The sequence below is a fragment of the Micromys minutus genome, assembly GCF_963924665.1.
Source record: "Micromys minutus genome assembly, chromosome: 7".
NCBI lineage: Eukaryota > Metazoa > Chordata > Mammalia > Rodentia > Muridae > Micromys > Micromys minutus.
This window is the reverse complement of record NC_137976.1, coordinates 4,355,695-4,375,901: the sequence shown is the minus strand read 5'-3', so window position 1 is coordinate 4,375,901 and position 20,207 is coordinate 4,355,695. Positions and strand designations below refer to the sequence as shown.

General features: G+C 49.9%; 1 protein-coding gene across 1 annotated transcript in view; it reads right to left on the bottom strand.

Moving 5' to 3' along the window:
• RCAN1 (regulator of calcineurin 1) overlaps nucleotides 1-18,141 on the bottom strand; it is a 77,864-nt gene extending 59,723 nt beyond the window's left edge. The window contains exon 1 of the mRNA XM_080919138.1: nucleotides 17,809-18,141. Coding sequence (XP_080775264.1) covers nucleotides 17,809-18,051 — 243 coding nt within the window. The 5' untranslated portion in view covers nucleotides 18,052-18,141. The remainder of the gene's footprint in view (nucleotides 1-17,808) is intronic.
• Nucleotides 18,142-20,207: the final 2,066 nt, after the last annotated feature.

Here is a 20,207-nt window from a genome sequence, read left to right as displayed (position 1 = left end):
CTGTGAGGTCAGGATGTCCCTAAATGACAATAGTCAACAATCAATAGTACCTGTCTGGGCCATCCAGCCATCAGAGCCTCAGTCTTCCTTCTGGGGAGTTAGCCCCACAGGCAAGGCTAATGTGCCTGCCACTTCCCCGTCACTCATGCTGGGTCTCAGCCTGGATTGACTGAGCCCACTTCTTGGGGCAGGAGTGACACCCCCCCCCATGTTACAGGACCAGTGGATGGCTCTGCCACAGGCCCACTGAGGCAGGGAGAAGGATACACAGTCCCCAGAGGCTAGGCTTAGTGAGCAGATGGAAACTCTAGAATGCTGAGCCAGAACCCATCTGCCCACAAGGACGGAGGCTCCAGCCAGAGGAATGGATGATGCCCCAGGGTGACCAATGCCTGCCCTGGGCAGACCCAGAATTCCAGAGTAAATAGGAAAGCATGTTAGCGCTCACACACTTTAATTCTAGAACTGAAAAGGAGAGGATGGAGGAAGTGTGCTCTTACATGTTATTTGGCTTTGTGGGCAAGTGAGTAAATCCTAAGCTGTCGCAAAGCAGAAAGGGGACAGAGATGTTCCCGACAGACTGATTATTTTAGAGGCATGTCCTCCTAGCCCTTCAGAAAGTGAACCTCCTAAAATAAATAATCAGAAGCTGAACAGAGGAAGGCCCAGTGGATTGCTGTCTGTGTGCAGGTGAGGGTAGGTGAAATATAAGGCTAGTGTCTATGATTGGGCAATGAAAAGGGAAGGCAGGGCTAAGAGTTTCAAAGGGGGGGGGGGAGACAGATAGGAATAAGGACAGAGAAAGATGGAGGAGAAGGATGAACTGGATCCACATGGCTTGAAATAGCCACAGGTAGCTATGACTATCATAGAAGAGCGGCAGAGTAATGTGGAGTAATTTGTCCAATCTAGGTGGGCAGCTTGTGTCACTATCAATTTAGTTTTCAAGTTCTTTGAGTGGGTGTTTTGTAAGTGGAGAATTTGCTGTTAGAAATCTGACTGATAATTTACAGGCCTCTGGAGTTTTCTTTATAGAAATATGGGTTTGGAGCCAGTCGTGGTAGACTAGCCGCAGGGGACGATGGCCCAGAAAACAGAGGTTCATGGACAAGACTGCCACACCGGGATAGCCATGGGGGCGGGGAGAGCGCTGAAGATGGAGAGTGGCCGGCAATCGTGTGGGTTGATTTTTAATTATTGTGTGCAATAAGCCCTGAATGGCTCCCACAAGAGGCTACAGAAGCTGCAAACGCATGCATGCATGCACACGCACATACACACACACACTCAGTCTCTCTCTCTCTCTCCCTCTTTCGAAAAGAACAATCTTGTAGTCAGAGAAAATTAGCATTCTGTGGAAGCAAAGGGGAATGAATGCCCTTTAGGGAGTCTATGAGTCCCTAAAGTGTAATATGAGAGTGCCTCAGTTTCCCTTCCTATTGCTATGGTAACAGCTGACAAAAGCTAAGGAAGAAAGGGTTCATTATGATGCACAGTTCAAGGTACAGTCCAACATAGTGGGGACGTCATGGTGACAGCAGCTGGGAACAACTGATCACATCACATCCCAAGCGGGAAGCAGAAAATGATGAACACAAGCTGCTCACTCTCCATCTGCACAGCCCAGGATCCCAGCCAGGGGGATGGTGCCACTCACAGTGGGCACGTCTTACCACCTCAGTGAACATAACCAAGATCATCGCCCGCAGGCACGCCCAGAGAACCACCATTCTTTTGATCCAGGATTCCACAAGTTGACAGCTAATACTGACCATCACAGGAGGCCTGGAGCAGGACACAGTGAGGGGGCCAGTGACAGAGGTAACCAAGTGCTTGAGAAGGAAGGATGCAGCTGTCTATAGACAAATTCTCCAGGCTTTAGTGTGTTAGGAAACAGCAATGTCCCAGGGATCCTGGGAGTTAGACTCAGTACACACCAGGGCAGGCTGTCTGTATGTAAGGGGTGGTAAGACCATGGACTCTGGAATAAATCAACTGGGGTTCACACCTGTCCCCTCACTACTTGGCTGTGTAATACCAAACAAGCGACCGTCCCTCCACAGGCCTAGACTACTCCACCCACAGAACTTCAAAAAGCTTGGAGGGTATGCTGCATGGCAGGTAACAGAAAGCGGCATCTAAGAGGAAGGAAAGACAACTGAGTGTTGCAGCTCTATGTGCCTCAAGCCTTTTCCCTGGTCATGAAGACAGGACAGAGCAGCAGCTGCTGAAAGAATATACTGCATCTGTGTGACCTTTCTTTCCCAGCTCCTCCTCCCAGTGTGTGAAGAGCTCACTCTGTGAGCGCATGCGGTGTCTGGGCTCTGCAGGTGGCTGCGCTGTCTAATCAAGATTGAATTAGCCCAGGTTCCCAGGAGACAGGGTCCCTGTCACAGCCAAGGATGACATCTTAACTGGTCACAGGGAGGATGTCACACAGGCTCTGCTGGCTTCGGGGAGGAACAATGTGCTCATTTCCATCTCGGGGATGAAACACCTCTGAGAACGCTGACTTAAAAAAAATCGAGAGAGGTTTATGTTGGCCCGCGGGTTCAGGGGTTCAGTTCATGGTGCATCGTGGGAAGGGCAGCGACAGAAAGCTGCGCATCTCGTAAAGGCCAGGGATGGGAGGGGTAAAGGGTAGGAGAAATGGCATATGCACCAGGAGACAGGGACAAATTCCATCTTTTCAGGGTACACCCTCAGTGGTGTATTTCCTCCACCTAAAAACAAAAGCATTGAATGATGAACTCGTCAACACTAACCAAGGCTTTAACACATGCGCCTTTGGGGACTTTTTTTGCATCTAAAACATAAACTCCCTGACCCACAGTGGGCAAGTCCTCACAGCCCACTGTCAGGGGCAACTGAACTGAGTGGAGACCCATGCAGACAGCACTTGAGATCTGAGGAAAGGGCGGATCATCTGCTTCTGCTCAGTGGAGAGCAGAAAGGGAAGAAGTGACATGTGGGGGAGGTCCTGGTACCTCCACCCTGAGGCTGCAGCACGGTGGGAGTCTCCGCCTCCCAGATGCCTGCCTTCCAGTTTGACAGCAGGTCTCCATGTGCGGCCTGACCTCCCTGTCCTTCCTGCCCCAGCCCCCAGAGGGCTGCCATTCAGGTACCAGCACGCCTGGCTGTGTTCTCTGTTCTATCCATGGGTTTGTGGCACCGGCTGCCATAGCTGCTCTATTTGATTTACAACAGAAGGCCCAGGAGTTAGACTGCCAGCGGAGCAGGAGTCTCAGGACACAGGACCTGAGCCACAGCCAGGAGACTCTGCTTACTGGGACCAGAGCGGGTGACCTTAGCCAAAAATTCAATACTTGCATGGACACCTGGGCCCACAAAGCCTTAATGAAGATGACAGTGCAGCTCCTGCTGTTTACTGGGGAGCAAACACTGGGGCCGGGGCTACAGAGAGGAAGTGGAAAGAGAGGAAGAACGGGGCAGGCGCGGGGAGGATCTCATGACCAAGGGTAAGAGGCTTAGATTTCTAAGTTGGGTTTGGTCATGACTTTGTGCGATCTGGGGCCAGTGTCTAGCTCTGTGGGTGACAGGTCTGTTACGATGAAAATGAACTAGTCTGAAAATGAAAGGTCTGGCAGCTCTCAGAAGCACAGCTGCAGTGCAGTGCAGGGACTCGAATTAAAATGATCCAAAACGTAATAAAACTGTAACCCTGGCTCCCAGTCCCAACGGCCACAGCTCAGACCCTAGTGGCCACTTCTGGCTCATGGTTATTGCCCTGAATGGCACGGGACATTACTATCTTCGTGCACAGAGTTTCTCTGGGTAGCCTCGAGTCTGCAGATGGGGACGTGTCGGCCACAGGACATCCTCAGAACATCCATGAAGGTCCTTTCTAGGACCTGTATAAAATACTGGGGAAGAGAAGTTTTAACCTACAGTGGGGCTAAAGCAGGAGAGTATTCATCAAGATAGATACATGAACCATCACAAGGTGTCCCACAGACTCAGCCCACGGACAAACATGAGCACACTTCCGTGAAGCAGGGCGCTGTGGCCTGGTTAGCACAGGAGGCCAGGAACCAGAACGCCTTTGTTATAGACAGTGGCAGAGTCACCATTTGCACTTAAACATTGCAGAATAATCATCCACAGGTAGAGCACCCTTGGTCCCACTGAAATCTGACAGCTGCTCACCCAAAGCCTTTCTCCAACACTGACAAAACACGAGGGGAAACTTCAACTGGAGTGAAGGGTTGGCATGGTAACAGATACACTAAAAGTATCCTAAAAAGCTACCCCTGGGCCATGTGTAGGATAGTGAATGTAAAGCACAAATGGCTCTTCTGAGTAGACTGGAGTCCTGCCCACAAGAAACCTCAGTATGTTCCGAAATACTGCGGTCTGAAAACAGGAAGGCCAGAACAGGTCACAACTGTTTCAGGGACACTCCGCCGTGAGCTACAGCAGGAGGCGCTGGAGGGCCCACTTAGAGTCAAGCCAGAAACTTCCTTAATGGGAAAGTAAAAGTAAACATAAAAAAGTAGTAAGTTCTAATTTTCCTTCTTTATTACATTTATTTGTTGTGTGTGGATATGTGTGTACACATGGCATGATATGTGTGTCTGTACACATGCGTGTGCATGTGTGTCTCCACATGTGTGAGTGTATATCTGTGTGTGTCTGTGTGTATATGTGTGTGTCTCTGTGTGTGAGTGTATATCTGTGTGTGTGTCTGTGTGTATGTGTGTGTCTCTGTGTGTGAGTGTATATCTGTGTGTGTGTGTCTATGTATATATGTGTGTGTCTCTGTGTGTGAGTGTATATCTGTGTGTGTGTGTCTATGTGTATATGTGTGTGCCTCTGTGTGTGAGTGTATATCTGTGTGTGTGTGTCTATGTGTATATGTGTGTGTCTCTGTGTGTGAGTATATATCTGTGTGTGTGTGTGTGTGTGTGTGTGTCTGTGTGTGTGTGTGAGCATGCGTGCCAAGGGCACAGAGCTGCAGTCACCAGCGTGGTGGCAAGCACCCTTACCCACCACAGCATCTCACTGGCGCTGCTCTTACTTTAATGCATTTAAGTCTGTGTGAGAAAAGGGAGGATGGACAAGGCACAAAGGGAAACAGAAGACAACTAGTCCTGTTAACTCCAGGGTAAGCCAGTCAGAAGGTGGCAGTCACAAGGCAGTACAAAGCTGTCTCAGAAGCGGACAGAGTATCAGGGCTTCAGGGGTCCTGATACAAGCCTTTAGCAAAGTAGAAAGGCAAAGCTCTGGAAGAAAACATTCCCTGCATGTCTGTGACATAGGACACATGACAGAAAGGAGTTCTGTGAGGCTGCCACTGCCAGTGAGACAAAGGCCAACTACACAGATACCTTCAAGCTACATGAGCCAGCTTTCTCTTATCTCCTTAGTCAGGGGACAGACCTGCACCAGAAAAACAGAAAATGTCAAAACGCTTTACAGAGACAACGTAACAAGTGACAAGGAGCCTGCTAAGATAGCCGACCCTGTTCCTGATGAAGCCCAGGTGACTTAAAACAAGCTCTTTTCCACCTGTCAAAGATCCAAAATGACAGGGGACAGGATTCCACAGGGCCAGCAGCACTGCAAACCCAGCCATACGGTGACACGGTAGAGAGTGAACTGACAGGGACTGTGAGACAGCCACCCTCCCTCACATAAACAGAGACACGCGTGGGAGTGTGCAGAGCACAACACTGGAGTAAGGAAAATTCCCCACTGAAGCTGATGCTCCTACGTGGACAGGGTTAATCACTGCAGAGTCCAGGCCCACCACAGCATGCAAAGGCAGGCAGGCAGCAAGACAGTCCTACCACAGCACTCCGCGGCTTGTAAACACGGCATATGCTATGCGGCGCCTGTGTTTGTCTCTACCCACCAGACTCCTAAATACCTATGGAAACAACACACAACCTGTACCAGACGCCGCCACTGAGGAAGAGATTGAGAAAAGATGGGGCAGAGGTTTAGTAAACACCGCTTTAGTAATTATCCTTTGACTCAGGCAATCTACGCAAATGTGTACTTAGTGGATGACATCTACACTTCCGGATGTCCCGCCCCAGCACTACCTGTTAGTGCCAGCAAGGTGCTGGTGGGTAGCTGTCTGCCGGACTCGGCTTACATTAGCTGTGCTCTCTGGTCTCCAGAAGACGGATGAACCACAGGGACCCCAAGAACTGAGTATGGATTATGCTACGCTAAAGGCCCCCGTCCTCTGGCCCCTGCAGGCACCTCTGTAACCAGCCATCTTGCAGCGCTGAGTCCAGCCAGGCCGAGAGCTGCCACAGTGCTGCAGGGCTAGGAAGGGCGTCTAACAGACTGACTGGTTTAATTGGGGGGGGGGCCTGAGTATTGAGGAGCCACTGCGCACAGACAGTCATCTTTGAAGACGCACACCAGTGACAGGGAGTGGCCTTCCTAGAACAGCCTCATGCAAGCCAGGATGGCACTCAGAGATTAAATAGGGTCACAGCTGCTTTGGCCCTCCAAGGATCAGAAGTGGTAAAGGACACCCAGCCATTTTCCACCAAGGGGCTAGAGGCTGGCAGGGGAGGTGGAGGAAAAGCAGAGATACTGTTCTGAAAAGAAGTTCGTCTCCTAAACGGGGAGAGAAGTGAAGGAAGAGAGAAAGGGATGCAGAGGAGGAAGGGGGAAAAGGGGATGGCGGAGAAAACTCTCCACAAAACATCAGCATTTTTTTCAGTTAGGAGATTTGTTTCCAGCTGTGCCAGGGACCCTAAGATTGGTTACCTGCAGTACTTCCTGGCTGACGCGCTCATGGCATATCGGTAGCCACTGTGGTCTCCCAACCTTATTTCTTAAACAACACTCTTCAGTTCCTAAGTAACACAACTTTGGAGCAAAGCTCATTTCACGCTAACTGGCCTTTTAACAAAGGCCCAGACTGCACTTTGTCCAGGGTATTTACAAGCGACAAGAGATTTACAGTGTTCTGGGTGTCTGGAAACGTGGAGGTCACACACATACACCCTAAAACTGCAGGTAGGCATCACAAAATAAGGATTACCATTTAACAGACTTTGAAATGCAATACTTGCTGGGTGTTGTGGGTAGTTTTCAATCCCAGCGTTCAGGAGGCAGAGGCAGGCAGACTCTGAGTTCAAGGCCAGCCTGGTCTAAGTAGCAAGTTCCAGGCTGGCCAGGGTTGCATAGTAAGGGGAAAGGGTGATAGTACTCATTTTTATGGTGCTTTTACTCCCACTGCTACACACACACACACACACACACACACACACACACTCACACACACACACACACAAACACACTCACACACACACACACACACACACACACACACACACACTCTAAGTGCCTTCAAGTAGCAGGCACAGTCGTGTTTGCATTTTGATACTAATTATAATAAAACTCTAACCACGCTGCACGTCTGCCGTGCATCTGGCGTCATTCTCTGTGCTCTGCACTAGCTCCATTCATCCTCAGTAATCCTGCACGGCGATTGTCACTGAGCAAGTGACTCCCCAGCAAGTGACGCAGCCAGAAGTTTTGCCGAAGGATTAGAATTCAGCCTGACCTGTCTCAGGTCACAGTGTGGCCCTTGAGATGGACAGCTCTGGCTGCAGACGTACGCATGCATAAGGAAGGTTCCAGAACATGGGCTTGTGTGCACCTGACCATATTCCTGCTCTCATGAGAGGCAGCCAGGTTAATTCTATGAGGCAAGAAGCCCCGACGTGGGAGACCCTGACGAGGAAAAGATGACAAGTGACCAGAAATGAATGAGGAGACAAACATCCAACAGTGGCCGGCGATGGGACCATATGGAACCTGGAGGACATATTGCTGGCATTGCAATGAGAACCCTAATGGAGACTGGGTCAGTGTTTAAGGTGGCCCCATCTTCGATGCCATCACAAATGCCACCATGATAGTTCCATTCCCACAGCATCCCAGTGAGCACTCACAACCTGTACATCATCCTGGTAGCTCTCTCACCAGATCCAGGTTACCTTCCTTAACCTCAGAATCCAAACTGCTTGCAGTGGAGTTTTTAGGCTGTTCAACTGTAACACCTATGCAAATATACCGAAGTCACAAGAGCTCCCAGCGCTACTTCAGCCATCTCTGGTTACAAGCATTTCAGCTAAGAGAAACTTTCCAGGTACAACAAGGCTGCTGCTTGGAATCTCGGGTGCCACCCCAAGCAGTTGCAGTTTTGCTCTGAGCTACAGTTTTTCCCCAACCTCTGCACAAGTCCTGCGCGTCAAGTGCAGAGCTCACTGCCCGACACACAGCCCTCTACCACGGTCCACCTCATGCCACATCTGCTCTGAAAGCTCCCTCTCAGTTTCAGCTATTCTAGAAAGCTACACACCTAAACAAATGGGGCCCGAGTCACTTTCCAATCCTCTGCAGGTGATGAAGGCCGCTGGTGGTCTGCTTTTAGGAGCTGTCAGGTCTTACAGACTGCTGACTCTGCCTACCTGAGATTCACAGGTCAGAATCTCAGCCCCGGGTGATGTCACAGTGTGGTTTGGGCAGTGGAAATTCTGGAAATTGTTTTAGGCTCCCGTGAGAGTGAGCAAGTCTAAGCACATGGCCCTGTGACTTATCCGTAGGCATAAACTTTCCCTTTAAAAGTAATCATAAAAAATGTAAAGTGACCCAGTATACTGCTCAGAATGCCCTAGTGTTTCCGAAAGTGTGTGTTTTCACGAGTGAGAATTTCTCTACTCTTTTACTGTGTGACCCACAATGTCATTGTGCTGGCATTGAACCCAGGGCCTTGCCTATGTCAGGCAAGTGACCTATCCCCCAACCCCACGTTGTACTACATTGGAGTTTTCAGAAAGAAATGTTATAAGCCTGTGCCAGAGGTCACTCCATTAGGAGGGCTTCCCTTCAGGCAGCCTCTGCTCTCCTACCTTAGAGACCACCACTAGCCAGAAGGGCCCCCAGCAGGGAAGGCAGCAGCAGGAACAGCTTTTTACTTGCCAGACTCCTGCTAGGAGATGGGGTGGTGTCTCTCTCTTTTGAAGCTGAAATTACGAACTTGTCTCTGCAGCCCTGGGCTTGACCGTTCCTCCCTTCCTTTCGGAAAGGCATGCCTCAACAGTCTCCAGTCAACCAGTCACTTCCCCTGGTGGTGGCTAATGAACAGTAGAGGTGCAAATCTGCTCTGACTCCCAGTGTCCTCTAAGCTGGGCTACGCAGACTGGGAAAGGAGACCTGTGCTCAGCTCCAGCTCTGCCCACATCTGCTGAACACTCCTGAGTCCACTCCACCCCCGCCTGGGTCTCAGCTACTCACCGGAGAAATACAAGGCAAGGTCCACAGGTTCCCTTTTCACCTGGGCTTTGAGAGCCCCATATTCAAACCTCCAAACCTAGAAGATTCTATGATGTTTATGAATTTTATAAAAAGAAGTCACCCTTGTCTGGAAAATGAGGAAATAACAGTACCACCCTTAAAAGGTTCTAAGAAAGACTGGAAAGGGTAGTTCTCAACCGAGCTGGCCTAGGTAACACAATACCAAATCGAAGTACTTAGAGTTAGCTTTGGAGTTACTGATTTTCTGAGTTACCACCAACACTTAAGGATGGAAGGATGTGTAGCTGAAATCATCCCTGGCCCAGGGCAGAGGCACCTGCAGTCTTAGCCACTCGAAAAGCTAAAGCCAGAGTCATCTGGGGCCAGGAGCTAAAGGCCACTCTGGCTAACACAGTGAGACTTCATCCCCACCCCCCCAAAAAAAAGGAGGAAGAAAAGGAAGAGGAAGTGAAGAGGAGGAAGAAAAGAGGAGGAAGAAAAGAGGAGGACTGATTTCCCTGGGAAATAAGCATAAATCAGGTAGATAGTCAGCAACCAGCTGTCTTCTCAATAGTAAACCTGCCATGACATTTGGAAAACATTTCATAGTCACACTTGAAACAAATGTCACTCTAGTATTCTGGCAAATCTTCAGATGGTGGCTGGACCATTTAATGAGCAGACTGGAGTCATTTAAATCCTCACTGGTGCAAGATCATGAGATTAATTTTAAATGGTTTTCCAAAATCAATTAAAGGCATAATGCTTAAGTGTCTGAGAGTCACCCTCTTTTAGCCACAGCTAACGGAGTTAGACACAGTGGAGGGATGGACGGAAGGCTGGAGGACCTGGAGAGACATCTCATCTTGGGCAAATTCTGCTTGGGGAAAGTCTGATTGGGCCTGTGGTTTGGGGGAGTAGAAGGGGGCAGTGGGCTGTGGAACCCACAGGGAGAATAGTACACTGCTTCTAGAGTGAGGCATGGCCTCAGATGCTCCAATCTAACCTGTTCAATTGACAGGAGGTCGACAAAGTCTGGACCAGCAGAGTAACTTGACCAACACATAGCTCATCATTTACACAGCATGAACAATATCCAAAACTACTACTCTCTTATGTCTTCCCCCTGGCTTAGGATTCCAAAGGAGAGATGTTAACTGTCTGGGGGCAGTGGGCTGCCTTAAACTGACTTTCCTAGACTTTTGATAGAGATTATGGTGGTATTTTGGTAATGGAGGAGGAGTAGGATTTGTCTGAGCTCCCATGGCTAGTCTTGAGCTATGTAATGCAAAACATCAATAGTACCCAATAAACACCTGATGAATGATCCCCGTGAATGAGTGGATGGGTGGAATGCTGGACCCAGACCTGCCTGGCTCCAGTGACTGGGTACTAACTAGTCAGCTTGGAGACAAACTTAACAGCTGCCACAAAAGAAAAGGCTGAACTCAAAAGAAAAGGTCAATAAAACCTTACTAAATAGCCTTTGTTTCTGTGCTGGGGCTTGAACTTGGGGTGCTGTGCTTACCGAGCAAAAGCTCTCCACACCAAGCTCCAGCTCAAACCTGCCTTGGCAAACACTTCCAAACATTAACAGAAGCCTAACCGGTTTACAAGGAGAAAAATGAAACACACAAAACCACAACAACCCAGCAGGTGTGCTGCGCACCGGAAACCCCAGCGCCTGGCACTGCAGGCTGGAGAATCAGGAGTTTAAGGTTGTTTTCTCATGGAGTTCAGTAAGTGTTCTTCCCAGGGTCTGTCTAAAAGTAAACAAGCAGGATGAAAACGGTCTCACTGATGTGCTGCTAGGTGGCCTGTCTCTGGTCCTGGTGACCCATCTCCCAATAGCAGTAGTTCCCTGTGTTATGGGATTCCTAGGATGTAACCTTTATTTCAGGGTCAGAAACTCTAAAATTAGGGAAATGGAGGGTAAATCCCACCAAACCAGCACAGTGTGGCTCACTCAGAGACTCGGGGAGGAATGGTGGGTCCTATGTATTTTTATGCTCTCTTCTGCTCTGAGGGAAGCCAGCAGCCAAGCTGTGAGCTGCCCTGTGGGGAGGCCCAAGAGGCAAGGAACAAAAGACACCTCCAGCCTTCAGCCATCAAAGAACTGGGGCTCCCAGTAACAGTCAGAGAAAATGCCCTGTGCCAGTCCTGTGAGACCACAGAGGACTGGTGACGGAAGCTCCTGCAACCATGCCTTACCTCACTAAAGTGCTAGGTAACTTTGTTACACAGCACTTGAAAACTGATACATTAACTCACCTGTCTGTTTGCTAGATCCCAATCATCCACTTCTTTTCTTCCTTAACTATTATAGTACCTCCATTTCACAGGCAGGAAAACTGAGACACAGGTGGGTGAATGTGGCACAGGAGTTAAGACCTATGCTCTTAACTGAGAGGCTACACTGCCCCCTTGTGTACAGTACAGGCCACACCAGGATTTCTAGAGGCTGACTTTCGGACAGCAGGAAGCCATCCATTCCGTTCCACCCTGATGCTCCCAGCTCTGACCGTCTTCTGGTCCTACATTTTGATGTATTTGCTTGGTTGTCAGCATCACTACATCTGGAATTAGCTAAAACCCTAGCAGTTGGGCGTGCCTGTGAGGGACTTTTCTTGATTGGATCGTTTGAGGCTTACCCTCAATCTGGATCCTCTGAGGTGGGAGCCCCACCCTAGATCTACCCTACCTTCTGGTGGTAGGCCTCTTAAAAGGACTCGGGAGGAGTCTGTGCCTCCTGCCTTCTTGTCCTCCGTCTCATGGACAGGCCCAGTACCTATCCTGACCCATTCTTTCATGAGTGTTAGAATCCACTTATTTGGGATTCCAGTGTGAACTGAAAAACCAACAGGTATCTCTCTAGGACCTCCCTATGATTCCAGCACCAGGTTGGGGCTGCTGAGACATCTGGCCTCAGGGACACTTCTGTCCCTTGCAGAACCCCGACTAACACAGACACACAGGAAGCATTTTTTACTATCTACTGCTATGGGGAAACCGGCTTCTGCTTCCAGAAAATGGCTTCCTTCTCGTTACCTCCGCATCTGCAGGTTCTGATAGTCATTAGTATTTACAAAGGGAAAATTGCCTCACACAACAGAATTGGATTTCAAAGGGCTAGAACTCCCCAGAGCTCTGAGAATTGATCCTAATGACTGTGCACAACACATAAATAACCAGGGGTCCATTCAACACACACACACACACACACACACACACACACACACACACACACACACCCCACTGCACAGGAGCACAGTATTCACAGAGCTAAGCAAACCAGCCCCTCACTGACTTGTACTTGGGAGTAGACTGTGTTTTCTGGTCAGTTTCTAGTCAGGGCACAGCCTGAACTAAGCACACAGGAGACAACAGCCTCCCCTCTCCTGCTCTATCATGAAGCCTATTTTTCTGTCACCTTATGGAACTGTCCTGAGGCTTGAAGAGTCTCTAGTTGCAGCTTCAGCTATGAAGGGTGCTGTGATTAAGATCTGTGGTGAACTGACTTATAGGAGTGGGGTGGTAGGGAGATTAAAATTCTAAAAAGGAAGACAAAGTGTGGTTATTAAAAGCATCTGACCTAGTAAAGTGTCAGAAATTCTCCAATTGAGGAAAAGAGTGGGTAAATTCTAAACCAACCCCTGCACATATTTAATGTGGGATTTTACAGATTAATACAGCATTCCACACCAGAGGCCAAACCATGGTAAGGGAAACTTCACCCAAGAGTAAGTCTGAGAGAACACGGCTTTGCCTCACAATAGGCTGAACCGTGAGAAGGGCCTGAAACCACCTGGACTCCAAGTCTTCCTTTCCAGCCAGGATGCCAAACTCCCGGCATGCTCCACGGACTGACTTTCCCAGCATGTTCCACGGACTGACTTTCCCAGCATGCTACATGGACTGACTTGGATGGAAACAGGCAGAAATGTGGCCGGGGATGTTCAATCTTGGAGTGGACACTGGCTGCCACTCCAGAGCCCCAAAACATTTCAACCATCAACTTAGCACTGAATGTAGACTTGCATACAAGTCCATGGTCTGCCCTTGGGGACCAAATATGAGGGTGAACGGAAGGAAATTGGCCCTGCCTTAGAGTAAACTGAGGCTTCCTTAATTAAACACCACTTCCTAAACACACAGGACCTCCGCTGACAGTAACAATCCTGCTTAGGCTTCAAAGTCCCTGGCAAGGATAGGGAACCTCAGGTTCAGAACCTGACCTCCATTACAGACTAGAGGAAATCAAGTCATAAGCGGGCTAGATATCTGCTTGGGCGTGGGATCAGTTACTCAGTGTTCTCTTTAAATCTCCCATGGCCTCTTTCTTCCCCCACTACCTCTACCCCCATGAGGTTTCACTCAGGCTGGGCACAACTCACTATGTAGCCCAGGTATCAAGCAAAAGACAATCCTCCTGCTTCAGCTCCTTTGCACTGGCATTACAAGCATGAGCTAAGACCCAAACCCCTTCTAGCTGAGCAGGAGGCATTGCTTCTCAGTCTCCACGGAGAGAACCACCCACAGGCCGTTCCCAGCTCCCACGCCTGAGAATGGAATTAGTTTGGAGGGCTGGAAGACAAGGGAATTTCTCCAACCCTCCCCTGGGATTCTGGGGGACTGGGGGAGGGATGGTCAGGTAGCTCTGTGGTAGGTGCAAGCCTTACTTTGAGCCCCAGAACCCAGATGCACTGGCTCACATCTAACCCCATGGCTCCTACAGGGGAAGCACACAGAGGCTTCCAATGGCTGGAAGTCTGAAAAGCCTCAGAAATGTGAGAGATTCTGCGTCAAATACATGGTGGGAGGAGAGAGCAGGTTCCCAAAAGGTTCCCTGACATCACAGGCATATTCTCACCCACCCCCCACAATTTTTAGAAACAGATTCTAAGGTTACAGGTACTATCAGAATCTCCCTTTTTGGGGTCGGGCACATATGTAGAGAAGTTAGAATTCTTGCTTAAGATCTTTTTATGTAGATCAGAGTACTCGTTCTGAAAATGATAGAAAAGGCTACCACAAATCATAGTCATTCTTAAAGAAATGTGTGCTCGGTAGAAGCAGATAGGCTACTTATGATTTCCTGACAGCAGACTGCGACACAGCCTTTGGGTGAAGCTGTGCCTATCAAATATGCGTCCGTGTTTGAGACGACCAAGGCAGGTGCGGGTTTCCACTACTGTCTGTAGAAGCCAAACGGGAACTCTGAAGTTCGGTGGCAGCTGAACAGAGGTAACCAACTAACCAGAGCCGACAGCCCACGGCACCGGTAACTACTGGTACAAAACACAGCTTTGCTTTCTAAGCAGAGCTGTTCAGAGAAGGAGCAGCTAGTGAAACACAGTGTGCCGGGGAAAGATTTGCCCACGTAGAAAATATCCTTATTTTAATAAAGGTTTCCTCTAACTGTAACAGTGTACATTTTTCTAGTAAGATTATTTTACATTGATAATGATAGTTATATATATATATATATATTTAACACAGTTTACTAAAGGCAAATCTCACGTATCAGATTGTTAGTAGTTATAACAGTTTCTGGGACTCTCAAACAAATGAGTAGTTCAGCTTCGTTTCTTCTTTTCATTTAAGGTTAAGGTTATAGGATCAGGAGAGTCATAGGTAATGAGATTTTCTGCAGGTTAGCACCCCTGGGTGGCCCTTCCGTGCAGTTAGAAAGGGGGACAGTGACTCTAAGGACCCCACAGCTTTGCAGCCATAACCCACCCATCCCAGGGTAGACACGGTCAACCTGAAGCAGACACATTTTCTGTCTAAGGTGACCCCATGCAAGTGGTAGGCTGAACCCCCAAAGCCACACTTTCTCACTCAGAGGGATGGTTCTAGCTCACTGAGAAACAATCAGCTTGCTGAAAGGCCTACCACAATGGTGGTTTTGTTAGGTCGTCTTCCTGTACAGAGCTATTGGCCTGGGGACTGGCACCCTCGGACCTATGTGTTAGTGGTGTCTGCACCGTCAGGACCCATGAACTGGAAATCCATCGGTACACAGCACTCCCACCCGTACTGAAGCTCCAGCCCTCCAGGTAGAGAGGAGGGGGAGAAGCCTCTGTGTCTGTCTCCTTCAATACCATACCTCTGCACTAAGGACTCTCCTTCCCAGCAACCTGGCAAGCTCCCCGGCCTGCCTCCCTGCTTCCTCCTTTGCCCACCCATCTCCCTTCCCCATGGGACATTTCCCACCTGACTTTGAAGTTAGAGTAACATTGAGCGCAGCCCTCTGCGGACCTTCCCTGGATGCTCTTCAGAGCGCTGCAGCCCAGGAACCCTGCCCTTCAACGCTCACACGAACCCGCTCCGGCCGTTCCCTAGCTCACCTTGTCCGGCCCGTGCACATGAGCACTGCTATTCCGCTGGATTCCACACTCTCCCTGCCAGTTCAGCCTGTTCGAGGGCCACCCTAGGCCCCTTGAACTGACTCCTCATTGAATGACTTTCTGCAGACACCTGGAAGGCTGAACCTGCCCGTGGATCTGACTTGGGCTCCTCTGGATCAGGGAAGCCCAGGCTCCTTCCTGTGAGTATTAGCTCCTCAACTTCACATCTTCAGACCTATGCACTTGCTGGACAGCTCCTCACGGGGGTTCCAGCCGTATAGCTTCCTCTCCTATCTCCAGCTGCTGCTCATGGCTACTGGTCTGGATACCTCCTGTGGTGCCCCTAAGGCCAGCCCAGTTAGTCAGTTCTACGGTCAGACTCCCTGAGCCACCAGCATGCAACACCGTAAGGACCTAGCTGCCACTCGGCCTGACACCTGTCGCTGCTCCCCGATTCTCTTTCACATCCCGTGCTGTAGCTATCTCTTCTGACAACCCTCAGTACCCTCAGGTTGCATATGCACAGGTTTGGGCAATCTAGAATTTTTTTTCCCATAAATTAAAACTGCATCAGCAAGAACAGGCACACACCTTTTATTGTCATTTAAGAAAATAAAATAACTTTTTACACACATTTACAACCTACCAGGTGCCATAAGTGGCCTAGAGGTGACTTAAAGCACATGGGATGTTGTGTACATGCTGTACATACTGCAAGCGCCTGCTGTAAAACACACAGGAAACTTCCGCCATGTGTGGGTTTTAGTATCACAGGGATGTCAGAAGCATGGCTGTGTTTAAGGACACCTCCTTCATGCTCTTTTTTCTGTAGGTCTGTCCATCTCCACATGCTCTAGAGTCTAAGCTCTGTGAAAGCGACAAACCTGGCAGGCTTGCCGCTTCCTCCCGAGTCTGAAACCATGTCTGGGAACCAGTGTCAACCATTAGCAATCACCGCTTAATCATCCCCGAGTGTCACTGGATGCTCACTGGATGCCCAGCATCATCCTTCTCAGACCTCTCCTCCCCGGGCCCGCCTCCTCCCGAGAGCACCGTCGCCTTCTGACATTTACCTTTTCTGTTTCCCCCGATCAAACATGTCAGCAAAGCTTTCAGCTCTTGGCACTGAGTACACAAGTCAATGATGTGCAGCTGAAGGTCGCTGCCAAGAGAGACACCACTGTGTCTTGGTTATTTATAATTTATACGGCCATTTACTTTCTGGGAGGATTTACAATGGCCACACACGCACGCTTCAGGGCATCCTGTGTGGAGCAACAATTGTCACAGCTCAGGGGCTTTCTCGTCTCTCTCTGCAGGCTTAGCTCTGGCCTGCACTTCAGACCTCTTGGAGGGATCTCAGACTCTCTTTTTTTGCCTGCAGCAAGATCAGCGTGTGGAGAGACAGCACTTGCCTGGATGCCTGGTATATCCTGGAACATCACTGTCTAAGGCTCTCCCCACCTGGACAGTCCCTCGAGACAGTTATGAAGACTCTGTTGTGAGGTTGTTCTGGGATCTGAGGATACGGCAGAGAATAAAATTGCATGTTTGCCTTTAGGGTGCGTGCTGGGTGAATTATCACCTGAAGTGGCCAGGGTGGCTGTTCTTGCCCCTGGGGGTTTAGCCCCTGCTCTGCATTTACTAGACAGAAGAGGGGTGCACCTCATTCATTGGGAGGAAGGAGGCAACAGACGTGACTCACTGTTCATAAATAGACTACGCTCTGCATTCTCAATCTGCACTATTGGAAGAAAAGCCAGTGTTTGGGTGAGGATCCTGGTTGCTCATTATCTTGCGATTGATTGGCCAGTTTTGGTTGGTGTTGGGGGAGAGCCTTTCCTAAGCCTTTAGGATACTTAGTTCCTTAAAGGGGTGACGTGACTTGCCACCATCAGGGACACTCAGCTGTTCCTTCCCCGCCCAAATCCACACAAATCTGACACCCTGGGAAGGAGATGGGGCAGGTACCAACCAGGGCACTGGGAGGAGGAATTGATTTTAGATCTTCAGTGATCCGGTAGAACAAGATCTGGACTATGTAGGCGGTGCAAAAGGAAGCCCGCCTCCAGAGCCAGCGACCCCTGGAGCAGGGCTGTGGCCCGTGCCCGCCCCGGCCGCGCCCGCAACAAGTGTCCGCCCAACGCCCCGACGGCGGCCCGGTCCTTACCCGGCACAGCCCGTCCACGAATACGCGAGGGTCCAGGTGGCAGGCGATGGTGGCGCTCGGCAGGTCCTGCAGATCCACCTCCTCCATCTCGCAGTCGATGAAGCTCCAGTCGCCGCCGCCCCCGTCCCCCTCGGCAGCCGCAGAGAAGGGCGCGAAGGGCCGCAGCGTCACCCTCCGGGGCGCCCGCGCCTCCACCGCCTCCGCTACCTCTCCGAGCCGCGGCCCCGCCACGCCGTCCTCCATGCCCGGCGCGCGCTCCCTCGCTCCGCTCGGCTCGGAGCCTCGGCCGCCGGCTCCCGCTTCACCCTGTTGGGGTCACCGCGGCGCCCGGACGCTGCCTTCCAGATCCCGCCCCGCCCGCCTCCGTCCCGCGAGGGAGGGGCAGCTGGCCTGCGCCCGCCAGCCTCGAGTCGTAGCTCGCGCAAAGCTCAAGAGCGTCTCCTTTAAGGTCGGCTCACTCGGGCTAGTAAGTCCCGCCCTTCCTGTAAAGCAGACCAATAACACTACAAGATTGTTGTCACGTGAGGCCCACTTTGCCGCCCTAAGCCTGAAGCCTCAGAGCGGCCATATTTGTTAGGGGCAGAGGCCTCTGGCCAGTTCTGCCTTTCTGACAGCTGGCGGTGCCTGTTGAAGGACAGGAGCCAGGGTATGAGCCTGCTGGACCATAACCCAGGAGCAGCGCTTCTGCGGTTCCCACGCGGCGACGTTTGGAAACACGCAGCCAAGTTTGGAGGACTTAAACTAAATCTAGTTGGAGGCTCTGTTCGGCAGACATTAGCAGTGCTCAGACATGGAATCACAAATAACGTTTGAATAACACCGTGATGTGGCCTTATGTTTACAGTTCAAGGTGTTAGTCGTTATGTCACTGTCCAGTTTTTAGATAATTAGAAGCATTTTAAGCACAAAAATTAGCGGTTTCAGTCATTATTTTCATACATATGTCATGTATGTGTGTGTACACTGTATTTTGCTCGCATCTGTCTCCATTGCTCTCCCTAGTGCCCTTTCTCCAATCCTGCTGGCTGCCTCTCCTTCCTCCAACAACTCCCCTTTCTGCTTTAGTATCTCGAGGGGAAAAAATTCCATGTGTATCAATTATTTTTCTGTTACTGTGATAAAATACCATGACCAAGGCAATTTATAAAAGAGTTTATTAGAGTTCGATATAGGATCCCAGAGGGATAAGAGTCCATTGTGGTGGGTAAGTAATAGGCATGGCTGCTGGAGCCAGATGCTGAGAGACCAAATCTCAACCATAATCATGAAGCGAAGTAGAAACAGGGTGAGCCTGTATACTATGAAAGCCCACCCACAGTGGCTCACATCCTCCAGGAAAGACAAACTTCCTAAACCTACCCAAACAGTACCACCAACTGGGGACCAATGTTCAGATGCCATAGGAGATACTTCTCATTCAAACCACTGTGTAGAGCAGGACAACCTGTGGGTCTTGACCCCTTTGGAGGCCCAACGCCCCTTTCATAGGGGTTGCATATAGATGCCCTAAATATCAGATATCTAGACTGCAATTCATAATGGTAGCAAGACTGAAGTTGTGGTGTAGCAACAACAAAGTAATTTTCTGGTTGGGGGTCACGGCAATGTGAGGAACTGTGATAAAGGTTGCAGCATTAGGGAGGTTGAGGAGACACTTCAGTAGGAGATAAGGCAAGGCACTGGGCCTTGGAATTGGGGGGATTCATTATGGGGAAACAGACCTCAAGTGAGCACTATTCCCGGACAACTCATCAGCATGAGAACTACTGTGTGAGTTTCACCTTTCTGTTAATTACCTACAGAGCAATGCAGATCCCTCATTTCTTAAATGAGGTCATATGGGGAAGAATTCAGTACATGCTCAGTAAATGGTACCTCGGCTTGTTCGGTTCTTAGGGGGATGCTGAGTTAGGTCTGTGTTTTCTCCTACAGTAGGCACACGGTCTAGTCAGGAAAGTGGAACAATTATCATAAAATGTACACCCAACTAGTGCTGAGATTTATTCAAAGTGTGCCATGTGTAAGGCCCTGGGGTCATTATGGTGCCCTTGTGAGTAGAAGAGAAGAAATAATTCACAAAGCCCTGAGGGTGTGAAGGGAAAGAAAAGTCCAGAGTTACCATGTGACCCAGAAGTTCTTTCTCTAGGTAGGATCCAAAGAAAAATAAAATCGTGCAGTTATACCACACGGACCTGCAGAGGACAGCTCCTGGCACTGATGTTCACGAGCCTGTTACTCATGTGAAGACGTGGCACGGCCTGGGAACGGCAGCACCAGGAGTGCATCCGCAGCAGGAAAGGGTCCACACACAAAGGATGAGTCTTAATACTGTCGACCCATGATGGACCTCAGAGATGTGATGCTAACGAAAGAAGCCACTCACACAACGGCATATATAA